Source organism: Schistocerca serialis, chromosome 2 (assembly GCF_023864345.2).
Source record: "Schistocerca serialis cubense isolate TAMUIC-IGC-003099 chromosome 2, iqSchSeri2.2, whole genome shotgun sequence".
Taxonomy (NCBI): domain Eukaryota; kingdom Metazoa; phylum Arthropoda; class Insecta; order Orthoptera; family Acrididae; genus Schistocerca; species Schistocerca serialis.
In genome coordinates, this window is record NC_064639.1 from 707,182,666 (window position 1) to 707,201,519 (window position 18,854).

Genomic DNA, 18,854 nt, shown 5'->3' on the forward strand with positions numbered 1-18,854 from the left:
ATTAGTCTGCTTTAGCACTGAAACTGAACTTTTTCTGTCTTATGTTTGCTTGTAGAGGTTAGCTTAATCGTCGTGAACAGAGCAATCGTGATTTAAATTCTGCCAAAGGTTGTTTTTTCGGATACATTGCACAATATGAGATTGTGCTTAGCTTAGGCCATGCATTTAGATTCGGGTCTACAAAACAGCTTTGTCTGCCACAGTTTAGTCATTGGACACTTAAAATCAGCTTTTGGCAGAACATCTTGTGTTCCTGAAATACGTTGCAGTGGCCACTTCCAACATTGCTCTGGATTACACATTAACCTCATTTGTTAAGTGGGCCACTTGTTTGTGTGTCATCTACAACCAAGTGGTAGCCTGCAGCTGATGTGGCAGCATTATAGTGGCAAGTGATGGCCAACTATCAAGTAATTTTAATTGGGCTGTATATTCTATTTAGAATGATATGAACCCCTGTACTGAGTGACCTTCATAGAAGAAATTATATTTATTATTTTCGTAAGGTGAGGGTAAATTGCTTACATGATTACAGCTGTTGAAAGAAAAAAAGGTTCTAGAAGAACGAGCAGCAGATCTATCTCAAACCTTGGCAGAAGAAGAAGAGAAAGCAAAGCATCTCAGCAAGCTAAAGGCGAAACATGAAGCAACCATTGCCGAACTTGAGGAGCGCCTGCTAAAAGACCACCAACAGCGTCAAGAGATGGACCGTAGCAAGCGGAAGGTTGAAACCGAAGTCAGTGATCTTCGCGAGCAGCTCAGTGAGAAGCGGATACAGGTGGGTGATACATACCACTTATGTTTATTTAGTAATTATATATATATGTAGTAAACTAGTTAGATTTCATTCACTGGTTCCAAAAATGGAATGTTTCTATTACTTGAATCTTGAAATTGATTTACAGTATTTATTTTCACCTGCTTTTATTCAATGGACGTTTCTCTATAATACGCATGAGCTTTCTATACACACAGCATTCCTTTGATGACAGCAAAGTACTGAGTTAGTAAAGTCATCACTCATTTTGATATCTTAAATGGCTTGTTTAATATACCTGATAAATATTGAGGCATATTTCAAAGTGAAGAACCAGTTATGTAATCATGTTTAGTATTGGTTACACTAGTTCTCTAATGTCTTGACAGCAGTTTCTTGCATCACTTTGTAGTAATTAATAAATGTTAGAGAAAAGTGTGTTATTTATGTCAGTTTGGTATTCTTTTAGCTTGAGGAGATGCAGCTTCAGCTTGGAAAACGAGAGGAAGAATTAACACAGGCACTTATGAAGATAGATGAAGAGGCAGCAAGCAAAGCACAATCTCAGAAGGCATTGCGCGAGCTGGAATCACAATTAGCAGAGGTAAATGGAGGTTTTGACATGGATTTTGATTATGTCTTTCAGTATTTTAGTTCTGTTCATATGTAGTATTTTCTGTGAAACTTAATACTAGCAACACAGACTCAGTTTCTGAAATAGTTTTATTGGAGGGAGGTAGGTGTGAGGAACAACCCTGTAACTAGTACTGTATTAAATTTAAGATATATCAGTTTCTGTCCTTGTAATATTAAGATTTTATGGTGACCTGCATTTACATACATACTTACTCCACAAGCACAGAGGGTACATATATCACTATTGTGCTTTTCGTTTCCTGTTATACTTGTGAATGGAGAGGGGGGGAAAAGTGACTTTCTATAAACCTTTGTAGGTGCCCTTATTTCTATTGTCTTCATGCTCCTCATGTGAAATGTACGTCAGCAGCAATAGAGTTGTTCTGCAGTCAGTTGTAAATGTCTGTTCTCTAAATTTGACAAGAAGATCATCATTATTACCTCCAGGTATTCCCGTTTGAGTTCATGAACCGTGTCAGTAACACTAGCTAGTTGATCATACCTACTGGCAACAAATCTAGCAGTACGTCTCTGAACTACTTCGCTGTCTTTCTTTGGTCTGACCTGGTGTGGATCCCAAACACTCAAGCATTACTGAAGAATGGGTCCCTGTTACTGTCTTTATGTCCTTATTCCATTTCATATCACCTGGATATTTAATTGACATGACTGTCAAGCAGCAAGCCACTAATACTGTATTGGAACAGTAGAGTGTTGTTTTTTCTATGATTGACATCAGGTTACATTTTTTTACTTATAGAGCTAACTGCCATTCATCATGCCAAATAGAAGTTCTGTTTAAGATGTGTTGTATTCTCCTACAGTCACTTGACAGCAATATTGAAATGCGTGGCATCTGTTCCTTCGAAAGAACACACCACGCAGATCTTACAGCTGTGAAATATTATATGTAAATTGAAAGGGGATCACTATTATCAGCTGCAGCAGGATATTTAGTGGAATCAGCAGTGATAAGTGAAAATCCCAGTAAAGCATTCATTTTCGCTCATCACTGCTGATGATAGCAGTGATCCCCATTCAACTAACAGCAATACTTCCCCTACACTACAGAGTCATCAGCAAACAGTTGCAGATTAATGCTCATCCTGTCCATCACATCATTTGTATATAGAGAACAAGAGCTGTCCTATTACTTTTCCTGTGGCAGTCCTGACGATACCCTTGTCTCTGATGAGCACTCAGCACCGAGGACATCATACTGGGTTCTATTAGCTGAGAACTCTTGAAGCCACTCTCAGGTCTGGGAACCTCTCTCGTATTCTTGAACCTTCATCCAGTTTTCAATAGGACACTGTGTCAAACACTCTGGAAATCTAAAAATATGGAATCTGTCTGTTAACCTTCATTCCTGAGTCATAGGTATCATGTGAGAAAAGGGACAGTTGGATTTCACATGAGCATTGTTTCCTAAATGAATGCTGATTTGTGTACAAAAGCTCTTCAGTTTTAAAGAAATTTATCATATTCAAATTGAGAATATGCTAGAGAATTCTGCAACCGATAGATGTTACGGATATTAATCTGTCATTTTCTGGCTCCATTCTTTTGCCCCAAGACCTGCATCTTTTCTAGGTACTTGGGACTTATTGCTGATTGAGATATGCATTATAAATGCAAGCAAAATAAGGGGCCACTGCCACAGGATATTCTCTGTAAAACCGAACTGGGATTCCATTCGCGCCCAGCAAGTTAATTGTTTTCAACTAATTTGATGGTGTATCTGCACAATCTTCTGCACAAGTGATTTCTTAAATGCGAAATTTAAAACTGTGACTTTCCTTTTGCTGTCTTTCATTGTCACACCAGGCTGGTCAACGAGTGACAGGGTAGAAATCTTTGACCTGCTTAGTGATTATATATAGTATCCAGAATTTTCTCACCTTCTCGGCAAGATCTTACACTAAAGTATAACTGTGGAAGCCGTTGTATGTGTCGCACATTGATCTTTGTACAGATCCACAAAGATCTAACTTTTGCTTGTCACCATTTCTGCACTGTTGTTCGACCCGAAAGTGGAACGATATCTGCTTCCTCAGCATTTTTTGCAGTTTGTAGTTAAACCCCAGCAGGTCTTTTACAACCTTTCCTGTTTAATCAGGACATACTTCTGCAGTACAATTTACAATTGGTATAAACTTAACTCATAATTCCGCTACATCTGCTGCTGCTGTTGTTGTTGTTGTTGTTGTTGTTGTTGTTGTCTTCAGTCCTGAGACTGGTTTGATGCAGCTCTCCATGCTACTCTATCCTGTGCAAGCTTCTTCATCTCCCAGTACCTACTGCAACCTACATCCTTCTGAATCTGCTTAGTGTATTCATCTCTTGGTCTCCCTCTATGATTTTTACCTTCCACACTGCCCTCCAGTACTAAATTGGTGATCCCTTTATGCCTCAGAATATGCTCTACCAATCGATCCCTTCTTCTAGACAACGTGTGCCACAAACTCCTCTTCTCCCCAATCCTATTCAGTACCTCCTCATTAGTTATGTGATCTAACCTTCAGCATTCTTCTGTAGCACCACATTTTGAAAGGTTCTATTCTCTTCTTGTCCAAACTATTTATTGTCCATGTTTCACTTCCATACATGGCTACACTCCATACAAATACTTTCAGAAACGACTTCCTGACACTTAAATCTATACTCGATGTTAACAAATTTCTCTTCTTCAGAAATGCTTTCCTTGCCATTGCCAATCTACATTTTATATCCTCTCTACTTCGATCATCATCGGTTATTTTGCTCCCCAAATAGCAAAACTCCTTTACTACTTTATGCGTCTCATTCCTAGTCTAATTCCCTCAGCATCACCTGACTTAATTCGACTACAACTAAATGATGCCCATTCATTGTCTAAGTAAAATGTTAACACTAGTTTATCTGCTTTTTCCAGCATAAACACTCTCCTAGTTGTTTTGATGGATTTATTAATTTTAGTAAGCACTGTTGCTGTGATACTACTGACACTGGTGACAAATATTTGTATTTTAATTGGGAGGGGGAGGGGAGGGGGGGAGTGTGTTTTACAATCATTGCTATTTCATGTTCACTTTTCTTGCCATGGCAGAAAAATTAATAAACTTTTCTTCTAGCTTCAAGAAGACCTGGAAGCTGAGAAAGCTGCACGCAGCAAGGCAGAAAAACAAAAGAGGGATCTTAATGAGGAACTAGAGGCACTCAAGAATGAGCTGCTCGACTCTCTAGACACAACAGCTGCCCAACAAGAGTTGCGTACCAAGAGAGAACAGGTGATACGTTACGCTTCAGAGTGGTTGGGCTAATTTACATTAGTGTTATTAATCCCATTTTCATGTTTGATAGACAGAGGATCTCTGTTGTAGCATTTTTCCTAACTTGCTTCAAGGAGAAAAAAGTTACTTCCTTTTGTGTATGTAATACAAACTTTCATATACCAGATAATTTTGTAAGTGTTGATTATCAATGATGGTATGTTTTCACACTTCTTCTGGGTAACTAAATGGTTGTTGAAATTGTGCATGATTTCCGTATTTGATGATGTGGAACACAACAAATTTTTGAGTTTTATAACTAAAGTTTTTGTTGACTATAGTTGAGAAGTTGTTTCCATAAGTCTATTTAATCTTGCAACATACATCGTGTGCAAAAGTAGAATTTGAGGTAATCTAGTGTGAATAGTACCTGATAACAAAAATTTTGTGCTTAATAATGCTAAATTTTGTAACTTTTTTATGAGGGAACAAAAAAGTTGAAACAGCAAAATATTTTCACAGGAATTGGCAACCTTGAAGAAAACTTTGGAGGAGGAAGCCTCTCTCCATGAAGTCACAGTGCAAGAAATGAGACACAAATATAGCCAAGAGATAGCAGCTATCAATGAACAGATGGAATCTGTCAAGAAGGTAAACTTGTTGATGATGATGATGATGATGATGATGTCTGAATATGAGATTTTTGCTGTTGGCTAATAATACTTAAAAATGATTTCAGAAAAAAATTTATCATCTGTTGCTCAGAACTTCAAATTCTTAAAATAATGTAACTAATTTCAGACAAAGGCGAGCCTAGAAAAAGCAAAACAACAGCTAGAGGCTGAGAACGCAGACCTTACCCAAGAACTGCGAACTGCCGGGGCCAGCAGGCAAGAATGCGAACGCCGAAGGAAGCAGGCAGAAGCCGCCTTGGCAGAGTTGCAGGCAAAAGCGGCAGAGGCTGAGAGAACCCGGGCAGAACTCGCCGAGAGGGCGACACGCCTGGCACAAGAGGCCGAGGCTGCGCAGCAGCAGTTGGAGCAAGCTGAACTCCGTGCCTCTGCAGCAGCCAAGAGTGCTGCCACTGTAGAGTCACAGCTCGCTGATGTTCAGGTAAACAGGGGCTCTGCAGAGACAGTCATTAGTTGCCGAACCTGGGAACTGTTTCAGTGTGTAGTTGGTAGTGTTCCTTAATTTTATAGAGTATAGGAAAAGAGAAGACATTTTTATCAAAATATTGTCAACCATTAGATGTACACTGCTTTATAAATGCTTCCTCCTGAACTATGTGACTGATTATGATAGTCTCACAAGGCTCCACACAAGGTAAAGTTCTATTTCTGTTCGGTGTGAGTGATTTATGATAAAATATAAGTTTTCAATCGTTTCTGTTCTCAGGAGATGCTTCTGTTTCAGCTGAAAATCAGGATGCAGAAAAATTCGTGAATCATTGATCAGTATCATTAGTACTTTAGGAACGTGATCTTAGCTAAATCTGTTGAATCTAAACATATTTAAGACTCACGTGATGAAGGTCAAGACCAAACAGTCAAAATGTGAAATGATCAAGATTGTTCACGACAACTAGCACATAGTAGAAACTGACACAATCAGATTTTTAGAATTAAATTTGGATCAAAAATTGATCTGGCAACCACACACTTGAGTATCAATGTGTTATTATGTATGGGTGCTTTTTGTTTTTTGTTGTTGTTTTTTTTTTTTGGGGGGGGGGGGGGGAGGCTAACAGTGTGGGTATTAAAGACAAAAAAAATTATTCAGAATATGTGCACTGTAATTATAAAGAACCATGTTGCCCATTATGTAGAAAATTTAAAATGTGAACTCTTCCATCTGTATATATTGATGAGATTATCGTCTCTTTGTATACCAGACAGGAATTACTTCAGGGAAACCATTTTGCTCACATACTATACAAGAACCAAATAAAACTTTACGCTTCCCATCCGTCACCATAGACTGTATGTCCAGACATCTCAATACATGGGAATGAAAACTTTATATTATAAATTAAAAGGGACCAAGTTACTGGAGGTGAGTATTGGCTGACTGAAAAGAGAGCTATACGAACCACTGATACTGAAGTGCTGTTGTGAAGTGGATGACCTGGTGCAGGACAAACTGATGATTTGAAATGGATACTTGTTACATATCCCACACTATAATTTTAGTGAAGTTTTGACAGTATAATGTAATTGGATACTTAAAAAAATCTACTCACCAAGCAGCAGCAACACAAAAAGGTTTAACTTGTGCAAGCTTCTGGAGCCGCTGGCTCCTTCTTCTGACAGAAGAGTTGAAGGGGAAGCAAGAGGGGTGAAGTAAAAGGGATATAGTTGGGAAAAATCACCCAGAACCCCTGGTCAGGGGAGACTTGCCGAATGGGATGAGGAGGATTGGTAGAGATGAAAGAAGGAAATTCTTTCCTTCTCATCCCAACTGGGTATTCTCCCCTTACCCGGGGTTCTGGGTGACTTTTCCGAACTGTACCCCCTTTTCCTAAACCTCTTGTCCTTCTCCTCCACCCCTCTTCCTTCCCCTTCAACTCTTCCACCAGCAGAAGGTGCCACTAGCTCCAAAAGGTTGTGTGCGTGCATGTGTTTTTTTTTTTTTTCCTCCTGCTGCTGCTGCTGCTGCTGTTTGGTGAGTAGAATTTTTTAAACCTATCCAATTACATTATATATAATTTTAGTGTTACATTATTATTTATGAGAGGAAAAACTGTTGTAACCGTAACGCAAATTTTTGACATTCCTCCTGTACGCAAACTGTATTTATTATAAATGTGTGTCACAAAATTAAGAAACCACACTTCACAAATATGATCATCCGGTGGTCAAATCAGGAGAACTTAACTCTTGTCAACTTCAAAGTAGGACTATATTGTTGCAGACAAAATTTGGTCTTCATTTCATTATAGTATTATACTCCTGCGATGTTTGCAAGTGACGTATTTCTCACAGGGAGGGAAGTGTAGGTAATTCACATTAAGCCTGTACGCTTTTGTGCTGTACGTGTCCGTTTACGTTTCCACTTCACTATCACATCGGAAACAGTGGACCTAGGGATGTTTAGGAGTGTGGAAATGTCGCGTACAGACGTATTACACAAGTGACACCCAATCACCTGACCACGTTCGAAGTCCGTATCGATATTATGAAAGTTGAGGACCAACTGAAGAGTAAGTGGAGGAAGGTAAAGAAGGTAGAGACAAAAGAGAAAGCTCTAACTGTAACACATGCCTAAAAGTAAATAGGTAAATGTTTTACTAGTCACTCGGTTAATGTTTTAATAGTTATGTGGTCGTGCAGGCTTCATTAAAAGAGAAAAATGTTTCAGGGCCAACTGGAAGAAGAGACACGACAGAAGCTGGCTATCAGCTCGAGGCTGCGACAGCTGGAGAGCGAGCGGGAGGCTCTGCAGGAGCAGGTGGAGGAGGAGGAGGAGGCGCGGAGGGCGCTCGACAAGCAGCTGACGGCCGCTGCCAGCCAACTGCAGGAAGCCAAGAAGAGGCAGGAGGAAGACTTTGAGCAGATACAGCAACTTGAGGAAGCAAAAAAGAAGATGGCAAAGGTAAAAATGCTTAGCTGTTTCAAACACCCTACGGCATAGAATTATTTGTATGATAAATGTAAATCGACACTAATTGCAATGCATTGTGTTCCAGTTACCGACATTGTTCTTCCCCTTCCTCCATGTCCACCACAGCCCCCTAAATGTAGCTTACGATGCCTCAATCCAGTCTGTAGTACCAGTGAATTGAATTGATAGTGATTTGTGTTATTGGTAACAATACTATATCTTAGTTAGTATCTAGTTTCATAATGGAAACAAATAAGACATTTGTATGATGTGGGCTATAAATTGAAAGTAATAGCATATGCAGAACAACATAGGAACAGAACAGCTGAGCGGCATTTCGGCCCTCCACCAACAGGAAAAGCATTCGTGTCTGGTGGGCTAGTAAAGAAGAACTGAAAAAAAATGAGGAAGATCAAATGTGCAAATAGAAGACCGAATGCAAAATGGTCAAAACTAGACTATGACATATTGACATGGATTCGAGGACACTGTCAAAGTGGCACTGGAATCAATACAAAAAAATCATTCAAATGCAGGCCTGTATGCTAGCACTGCAGTAGAACTTAACAGACTTTGAGGACAGTGTTGGTTAGTGCTGTCGGTTTATGAAGCATTATGGATTTAGCAAACCAGAACCAAAATAATCAGAAAATGCCACAGGAGTGTGAAGAGAAAAATCATATTATCTTTCCATCAGTTTATTACTCAACATCGAAAGAAAATCAGTGTGGAACTAAGCCAAATAGCGAATATGGATGGAACTCCTATGAGACTTGATGAGCCGAATAACAGAACTGTTGCTATGAAAGGTACTAAAACTGTATCCATAAAAACTAGTGGACATGAAAGAAATGCACTACGCTGTTGTGCTTTCATGTTGTGCTGATGGTACTATGACCCAATGATCATTTTCAAGTGCAAAACAATGCCAAAACCTTCTGAAATACCACCAGATGATGATCACTTACTTGATAAGGGTTGGATGGACGAGGCTGGTATGAAATTATTGATTAATGAGTGTGGGAGAGAAGGAAAGTTGCTTTTCTGAAGAAAAGTTCTCTTCTTGTGCTAGACCAATTCAGTAGTCATTTGCAAAATTCTGTGGAAGAGAAATGGAGACAGGGAAATGAAGAGCTTGCATTACTCTGGGAGAACTTAACTTCACAATTTCACCCTCTTGCTGTGATAAGTACACGATTTAAAGTGTATGTGAGAGAGAAATGGAACAAGTGGATGATGGATGAAACCTAACATGAATTCATGCTGAAGGGAGCTTTAAAACCACCTACAATCAAACAAGTGTGACAGTGGATAAAACAGTCATGGTCTAGAGGGAGAGGAGACATTATTTTTAAATTTTTCTAAAATGGATGATGATGATGATGATGAGGAGGAGGAGGAGGAGGAGGAAGAAGAAGAAGAAGAAGAGGAAAGTTCATATGACAATTTTCAGGAATTTTGAAGGTCAGTTCAGTTTTATACACTGATTTTTTAGTCTGGCTTTGCAATCTATGTTATTTCTTGAAAATATTGCTTAAAAATTAAGGTGTGCCTTGTAGACCATAAAATCACTGGTTTCTTTTGTACTTCAACTTACGGCTACCAAAAGTAGTATTACAACAATTTTGAAACCCTGGGAAAATTGTTCTTTTAAGTTAGTTTACACAGGGACTGATGGCACTTGAGAATTGCAGCATCTGTTATACCTGAATCTGTAACCATACCTTGTTCACATCCCTTATGTGGAAAAATTGAAACTGCTAATTCATTGCACTAAATACTCATTTGAATGGCATCAGGACACTTAGCGTTATTTCTTAAACACACAAACACACACACACACACACACACACACACACACACACCATTATTTATCACCGAGCAAGGTGGTGCAGAAGCTAGCCCACTGGACTTGCATTCGGGTGGATGTCGGTTCAAACCCGCGTCCAGCCATCCTGATTTAGGTTTCCCGTGATTTCCCTAAGCCGAGGGGACTGATGACCTTGCCAGTTGGTCCTCTCCCCCAAATCAATCAATCAACCAACCAACCATTATTTATCAACAAAATATGAACTACAAGCGAAAGTATCAACTGAGTCACATTTTCTACTCTACAGTAGGAAGTTTAGATTTCTTTTCTGTAAAAAAATATTTTTAGGGGACTGTGGTGGACATGGAGGAAGGGGAAAAACAATGTCTGTAACTGGAACACAATGCATTATGATTAGTGTTGATTTACATTTGTTTACGCCTTTATTGTGTTCTTATGTTCCTGTTTTAATTCATGTCATCCTGTACTCTTCATCTACTATATTCTTTCATTGTTCAGTTGCCTTTTTTAATTACATTCAGAACTTAGGATGCAAAAATTCCTTACTGTCTCAGTTTGTTCAATCTCTTTCATTTCTGATTTTTAACTTTTGAGTTAACTTCCTTCTACTGTAATAAAGACAGTTTAGATTACCTCTGTACCCTTCAGTTTTCCCATTCATCTTAGTTCTTGTATGAGTCATGCTGCAAATTTTGAATCATTGTAGGACTGCAAGTATCTCTTGTATGAAGTTTGATGACCTTTTCTTTTATATTAATCATTAGCTTGTGTTGCATACTCTATTTATCTCACATCTTATAAAAGTGTATTGTGGTGTGTAATAAGGATGCACTACATTTTATATATCCATCTAATTGTCTTACACTTTTCATTCTTCATGAGGAGACAATGCCTATTTTGTGTTCACACATTATGTCATAACCTTGACAATGCTGACGTGAGTGCTTGCTTTAATTTTAGGATATTGAAGCATTACAGAGACAAGTAGAGGAGCTTCAAGCAGCAAATGATAAATTGGACAAATCAAAGAAGAAATTACAGGCTGAACTTGAAGATGCCAACATTGATCTTGAAGCTCAACGTGCAAAGGTGCTGGAACTGGAGAAGAAACAGCGTAATTTTGACAAGGTGCTAGCAGAGGAAAAGGTAATTAAAATTCGTTTGTGAATCATTGCTGTGCATTACATTGTGAATCTCTAGGTCTTTGTAAATTCGAAAGATTTTTCCTACACAGTGTCATAAAGTTTGTTTAGTGATAACTAAAGGAAATAATAATGTGTATAAAGCAGAATAACATAACAATTTTTTTAGTCATTTCTTAACCATGCAGTTGTTTTTAATCATTAGATACTACAGACACGGTGAACATCTGAAATGAAATTTGCATTCTATGATTACATCTAAACTGTTTTTATTTAGGCTGTATCGGAGCAGATAGCTCAAGAACGTGATGCTGCAGAGCGTGAAGCACGAGAAAAGGAAACCAAAGTGTTGTCACTGACACGGGAGCTTGACGACATGAGTGAAAAAGTTGAGGAGTTGGAACGTGGCAGAAGGCAACTGCAAGCTGAACTCGATGAACTTGTGAACAGCCAAGGGACTGCTGATAAAAATGTATGTCTTTTTGTTATTTGATTCTGTTTAATCTCAGTTCAAAAGTTGCCTTAGCTTTACTTGAGGAAATCTTTGGGGTACTTCCATTACTTATAAACATTCAATAAAATATTTGTAAGATTCAGACAGTTGCCAAACGTTAGGTTGTAGGTAATCATGGTGTTGTCATCTAGAACATGTTTTCTCTTCTTGTCATAGTAAGATAGTTCAGATTATGTACGTATCATTCACTATGTCTCCTACAATTCATTGAGCAGTGAATTTATAGGGATGTTTATATTGAAGTTTTGCAATAGCTGTCACCCCATTTCACTTGAAAATGGGAAGCCAGACAGCAGTATTGAAGTAGTAAGTTATGTATGTATGTTTTAACAGTAGATGTGCATGCAGGGGAGATATTGAACTAATTTATGAATTAAGTGCTCTATAGCTTACTATTGAGTAACTATGCTGTTTGCATGCTTGAATTACAGTAGGTTATATAATGCTACAAGTGTACTGTCGTGTGCCTGGCACATAGCAATAGTATATATTTATTATTTTTGATAGTACTTCCATGAACAGTGATTAAAGAATTGTGAGACAGGCTTGTTTTCAGTCTCTGTACATTCCTTGTTGGACAGGTGAGATTACTAATTGTCGGAATAGAAACTACTGGAATAGACTGACATAAGTAAAAGCTAAATTTTTGAGATTTTTTTCTCCCATAGGAGTTAGAACCTGATAGAAAAGAGAGAGGAAATAGAAGTGGACTCAATCAAATTTCTCCCTCTTGGCCCATAGGATCTGTTGCCCTTTCTTAAATTTATTATTGATGTACCATCTACTTCTTACCATTTTTCTGGCTTTTGAATTACAGTTCAAAGAAACCATAAAATGCAGAATCACAGTTTATGACTGTCTTTCAAATATCAGTTGCCTATGGTCCATTGATTATTGTTTTGAATTCTAAATTCTGCCATTATAATAGTTCCAACTTTCTTCCTGCTTTTCCTTTATTGTCAGAGGATGGGTGTTATCATTCCTTTGATGTTGCATGTGCAGATCCTTGCTTCAATTTCCTAATTTCTTTTGTTTTCTCCTGAAGAAGTGACTGTCCAGTTCCAAAAGCTATCGATTCATTGCATGTTTTTATCATTAGTGTGCGTCAGTGCTGCCCCAGCTGTTCTCAGACTTATCAGATGCTCCTATTTTGCCTCACAGATGTATGAAAATATTCTTACTTGTATTTGTTTTGTACTGAATAATTTTGGGAATCTGAATACTTTATTGAATTGAAGTTGTGAGCTATCAGTTGCTATGTGCAATTTGCTTATGGGTAATAAAGATAAGACGCAAAGAATTAAATTTAATTACACAAAATTGTTAATTTGGTGTGTGTGTGTGTGTGTGTGTGTGTGTGTTGTGTGTGTGTGTGTGTGTGTGTGTGTGTGTGTGTGTTTCCTACATTGTTCAGTATTGCATGGTTTCACAGTTAACATATTTTTTCCCTTCTTTTTTTGCCCAAATTCACAGGCAGAGGTAAGGATTAGGCAATTTTTCCCCAGCAGCAATGAGTTTTGTATTACTTTAATAAATATATACTATTTTTGCACTATTAACTAAATAACAAGCTGCTCCTAATTTTAACTTAAAGGTATCAAATTGTTCTTTGCCATACCTGTGCTCATTTCATAGGAGCCAAATGTTTGTCTAGTACCATAATTCTAATATCCTTTAATTAGTAGTAGTTCCATCTTTGCATTACATCTGTGCTTTAAAACTGCCTGTCCTAATTATAGTGTGTAAAATATTTTTATTATTATTATTATTATTATTTTATTGGTGGTGGTGGTGGGGTGGTGGTGGTGGTGGTGGTAGAAGTAGTAGTAGTAGTAGTAGTAGTAGTAGTAGTAGTAGTAGTCAGTGATAATGTGGGAACTGTCTTTATTTGTATGGCAATGAAGTAAAATACAGCAGCGAAACTTGATGAAACTGTATTTTGAAGCAAAAGCTTTGGTTTGTAGTTTTTACTTAGTTTTACAAGACAAAGGTTGACAACCAAAAGGATTTTGTAAGACTTCACTTTCCTGTAACTAAGGTACCCACTGTAGTGCAAAAGTAGTTATTTCCAAAGGAAAATACGTTAAAGACAAAGATAAATGTAGAACAACTTGGAAAGGGAGGGGGGCAGGTGGGGCACATGAATGCAATTACAAAATGAATTAAAACATTTACTCATCTAATTCAGTTGATTCTGTTTGATATATAAACACAAAAAATGATAAAACAAAGTATTTGTTTCAGTAAAAAAAAAAAAAGAAAAGAGAGAGAGAGAGAGAGAGAGAGAGGAAAGAAGAAGCAGTTCAGAGATAAATTTGATAGGGAAGTTGCCATGATGAAGGGAAAAAGGCTACTTTCACTGATATACCTAATAAGGCAGAATAGATTATTGCTTACTTTTCAATATCTGAAATGAAGCTGTAGGAAATTTTATAAAAAAAAAGCTATAATATAATCACAAAAGCACAGCAGTGGCATTTCAAAACTGATGCCATATGTATGTCGTAACATGTCTGATGATTTGGAGCTTACTGGCTCTAAAAGAGGGACTGCATAATAGAATTTATGAAAACTAGGCTGAATATTTTTAGTATGTTGTGTTTTTATATGCATTGGGGATTTGTTCAAAAATAGTGAATCTTGATTTAGGAAAGAAAGTAGTAAGGAAGACCCCTCCTACCCCCAAAAACGCAATTGGTGAAAGACACTAACAACCATTTTCAGCCAAGGTGACATTACAAAGAGAGAATCACTTTGCATTTGCATGATTGTGAAAGATATCATGAAAGAAAGGGAAGTGGAAGAAAAGGAACAAGAAGTCACAGTTGATAATGGAAAAAAGAGGGTCACAATCGTAGCAAACTTTTTCATAATTTTTTAAAAACTTGTAACGAAAATTGTATTTAAACTTATAAAACAGTAGTAAGGTTATAAAAGTTAAATGTGCCATAACTTTCTTATAGTCATTCCAGCTTTTTGTTTCATTGGTTATGAATCAGGATTGCCTCTCTCTCTCTCTCCCCCCTCTCTCCCCCCCTTCCCCCCCTCTCCCCTCTCTCCCCCCTCTCTCCCCCCTCTCTCCCCCCTCTCTCCCCCCTCTCTCCCCCCTCTCTCCCCCCTCTCTCCCCCCTCTCTCCCCCCTCTCCCCCCTCTCTCCCCCCTCTCTCCCCCCTCTCCCCCCTAACCCCCCCCCTCTCCCCCTCTCCCCCCCTCTCCCCCTCTCCCCCCTCTCCCCCCTCTCCCCCCCTCTCCCCCCCTCTCCCCCCCTCTCCCCCCCTCTCCCCCCCTCTCTCCCCCTCTCTCCCCCCCCTCCCCCCTCTCTCCCCCTCTCTCCCCCCCTCTCCCCCTCTCTCCCCCTCTCTCCCCCTCTCTCCCCCTCTCTCCTCCCCCTCTCTCCCCCCTCTCCCCCTCTCTCCCCCCTCTCCCCCCTCTCCCCCTCTCCCCCCTCTCCCCCCTCTCCCCCCTCTCCCCCCTCTCCCCCCTCTCCCCCTGTCTCGCCCCCTGTCTCGCCCCCTGTCTCGCCCCCTGTCTCGCCCCCTGTCTCGCCCCCTGTCTCGCCCCCTGTCTCTCCCCTCTCTCCCCTCTCTCCTCCCCCTCTCCTCCCCCCTCTCCTCCCCCTCTCCTCCCCTCTCCTCCCCCTCTCCTCCCCCCTCTCCCCCCCTCTCCTCCCCCCTCTCCTCCCCCTCTCCTCCCCCCCTCTCCTCCCCCCTCTCCTCCCCCCTCTCCTCCCCCCTCTCCTCCCCCCTCTCTCCCCCCACTCTCCCCCCTCTCTCCCCCTCTCTCCCCCCCTCTCTCCCCCCTCTCTCCCCCCTCTCTCCCCCCTCTCTCCCCCCTCTCTCCCCTCTCTCCCCCCTCTCTCCCCCCTCTCTCCCCCCTCTCTCCCACCCTCTCTCCCACCCTCTCTCCCACCCTCTCTCCCACCCTCTCTCTCCACCCTCTCTCCCACCCTCTCTCCCACCCTCTCTCCCACCCTCTCTCCCACCCTCTCTCCCACCCTCTCTCCCACCCTCTCTCCCACCCTCTCTCCCACCCTCTCTCCCCCCTCTCTCCCCCCTCTCTCCCCCCTCTCTCCCCCCTCTCTCCCCCTCTCTCCCCCCTCTCTCCCCTCTCCCCCCTCTCTCCCCCCTCTCTCCCCCCTCTCTCCCCCCTCTCTCCCCCCTCTCTCCCCCCCTCTCTCCCCCCTCTCTCCCCCCTCTCTCTCCCCCCTCTCTCCCCCCTCTCTCTCCCCCCTCTCCCCCTGCCCCCCCCCTCTCTCTCTCTCTCTCTCTCTCTCTCCCCTCTCCCCTCTCTCTCTCTCTCTCTCTCTCTCTCTCTCTCTCCCTCTCCCCTCTCTCTCTCTCTCTCTCTCTCCCCCCTCTCTCCCTGTCCCCCTCTACCCCCCTCTCTCACCCCCCTCTCTCCCCCTCTCTCTCCCCCCCTCCCCCCCCTCTCTCCCTGTCCCCTCACCCCCCTCTCTTCCGTATATATACAGCACAGAAATATTTTAATACTGATGAGGTGTAAGGTATTAATATATATATGTATAACTGTACAGTTGCCTTTGCGGTTTAGCTCTTTAGAAACAATTAGTAACTATTTATTTTTACACTACAGGTACATGAGCTTGAGAAAGCGAAAAGAGCATTGGAGAGTCAGCTTGCAGAGCACAAGGCACAATATGAAGAACTGGAAGACGAATTACAATTGACTGAGGATGCTAAGTTGCGACTGGAAGTAAATATGCAGGCTCTGCGAGCACAGTTTGAGCGGGGACCTGCAGGCACGGGAGGAACAGGCAGAAGAGAAACGTCGTGCACTAGTGAAACAGTTACGTGACCTGGAAGCGGAACTGGAAGATGAGCGTAAGCAACGTGCTGCCACCACCCAGCAGCGCAAGAAGCTGGAGGCAGACATGAAAGACCTAGAGCAACAGTTGGAAATGCATGACAAAGTAAAAGAAGATGCTCTGAAACAACTAAGGAAGTTGCAGGTTAGTTTTGTGTGTATTTAAATTTGATAAAAAGACAAGAGTCATTTGCCAAATGTCCATCTTATTTCTATAAACTCGTCCTTCATCATCTTTTATGCTTCACAAGTACTACATAAATTCCAGGCACAAGCTAAGGACTCTGCACGTGATGCAGAAGAGGCGAGAGCTGCTCGTGACGAGCTGGCAGCTGCAGCCAAAGAGGCAGAACGGCGGCTGAAGAGCCTGGAAGCAGAACTTGCACAGGTCAGTTTTGCTTCTACTTGAATAAAAATATTCACCGTCTGTTGCAACAACAGGTATAAGAAAAGAGAAGTCCATTTTTAAGATTTCTAGCATGTATGGCATTATGCCATAACAAAGAACCAGACATGAGATAACAAAGTTCCTGGTACCCAAGGAAATTTACATCCCGAAAAGCTTAATATCAGGTCGATGCCTACTTCACTGGGAATCTGGGACTCATTTAAAAATCAACTCTTTGATGATGAGCCATGTAGAAGAATTTATAGCCCAGATCATCACACTTTTATGTCTTTATTAAAAAATTACTGGCACATTTGTGTGATATATCTTAAAATGTAATATGTGCATATAAGACCAACATTATATGTGAAAGCTTAGCTTCTCTTGCAGCGTGTTGGCCTTAGAGACCAATATTATAAGTGAAAGTTTTGTTTTTCTCGTAGCTACATTATATATATTAATTTAAACCATTAACTTTTCCTGTTCGTGTGTTCGCACTACTTAAGTGATGTTGCTATTGGCTGACTACACCACCTGTCCGAAGCTCTGAATATCCGCTGTCATTGGCTGGCGAGATAACGTGACATGAGCTATGACTGGTTTACAAATACGCATCGCAATCTCGATTTCAATGCTTCGGAAAGTAACATGTGGTGTTTGGTGGAATTCGAATTTATAATTTCATAGTACAAAAATATGCAGCGTACATGTTACTACATATCAAACATCTTTCCTAAAGGTTTTTTTTTTCCCCCCCAGTTTCGTTTTCTAAAGCGCCAGGAAATTCTACGCCCATGTATAAAACCATAACCATTCAGAGGATTGATAAGTTATACAGTTCCAAAAGAAAATATACTGTCAATTAACAGGGAAAAACTATGTTTCCACCTAGGAGAAAGTGTATTTTTAACCGGGAAATCTGGGAGAAATACAGGAATTTTTTTCCTTGTCCGCGTATACACCCTGACTAAATATGCATGGTGACTGGAAATTCGAAACATGACTAAGATAAACAGAATAAACTCAGTCCAGCAGATGAAGGAATACTGTAAGTTTTTGAAAGCATGTAAACAAACATATTGGCCACTTGCTTCTTGGAGGAAAAGCGGAGTGCATGCGTTATTAAGTATTACATCTTTATCAGACATATTTTTAAAAATTAAATTATGTGTGACATCCCAGGGTTGAGTCACTAAAATCTGTCATGTACGAATTTTAATTAAAATAGGAAAAGTTTCTATGTCAAGAGGGAATACATAATAATAGTCAAAATAAAGTACTCGCAGACCTTTACATAACGTCCTTTGTCCACACAGTGAAGTACGTGTATTAAAAGTTGGTTGTAAGAAATTTTCATGTGATAGAACAATAAAACTCAACCCCCCTAAGTGCTCCCCTTCCTCTTGCCCCCCACCCCACTTACCCCCCCACCCTCATTTCCCCTCCAAGGTGAGTCTACGGTGTCAGTTGGCTCCAACTGTAGTAGTGAAATCCAAAAAGTTATTATTTTTTTTGCGAATAGTGACTCCTGGATTCTTTCAGGTTTTGTAAATTCATCTAACTCTTCTGTGGGCAGACAGAACTTCCCATTCTGTTTGAGTACTGAGTTTAGGAAGAATGAGCACTTAAATGTTTCTGAGCATGCTGTAATTGCTGTGATTTTTGTCTCACAATCACTGTGGAGCGATGCAATAAATTCTTAAATTTAATCACTGTAAGCTGGTTCCTGAAACATTTTAAATCTGGCTTCTGTGGAATAGTTGGCATATGTCTTAGTGTCTGCCAGTTCACATTTTTCAGCATCTCCATGATGCTTTCCATCGGTCAAATAAATCTGTAAATAAATGTACAATTTAGGTGTATTGAGTTCATCGTTCAGAGTAGTTTCAGGGATAAGACAAGGCTGAA

General features: G+C 40.4%; 1 protein-coding gene across 1 annotated transcript in view; it reads left to right on the forward strand.

Moving 5' to 3' along the window:
• The window catches only part of LOC126457868 (myosin heavy chain, non-muscle-like), a 285,711-nt gene that overhangs the window by 257,211 nt on the left and 9,646 nt on the right, over positions 1-18,854 (forward strand). The window contains 11 exon segments of the mRNA XM_050094524.1: positions 536-778; positions 1,227-1,361; positions 4,507-4,662; positions 5,167-5,295; positions 5,446-5,757; positions 8,005-8,238; positions 11,039-11,224; positions 11,498-11,692; positions 16,328-16,483; positions 16,485-16,703; positions 16,827-16,946. Of these exon segments, the coding sequence (XP_049950481.1) occupies positions 536-778; positions 1,227-1,361; positions 4,507-4,662; positions 5,167-5,295; positions 5,446-5,757; positions 8,005-8,238; positions 11,039-11,224; positions 11,498-11,692; positions 16,328-16,483; positions 16,485-16,703; positions 16,827-16,946 (2,085 nt within the window).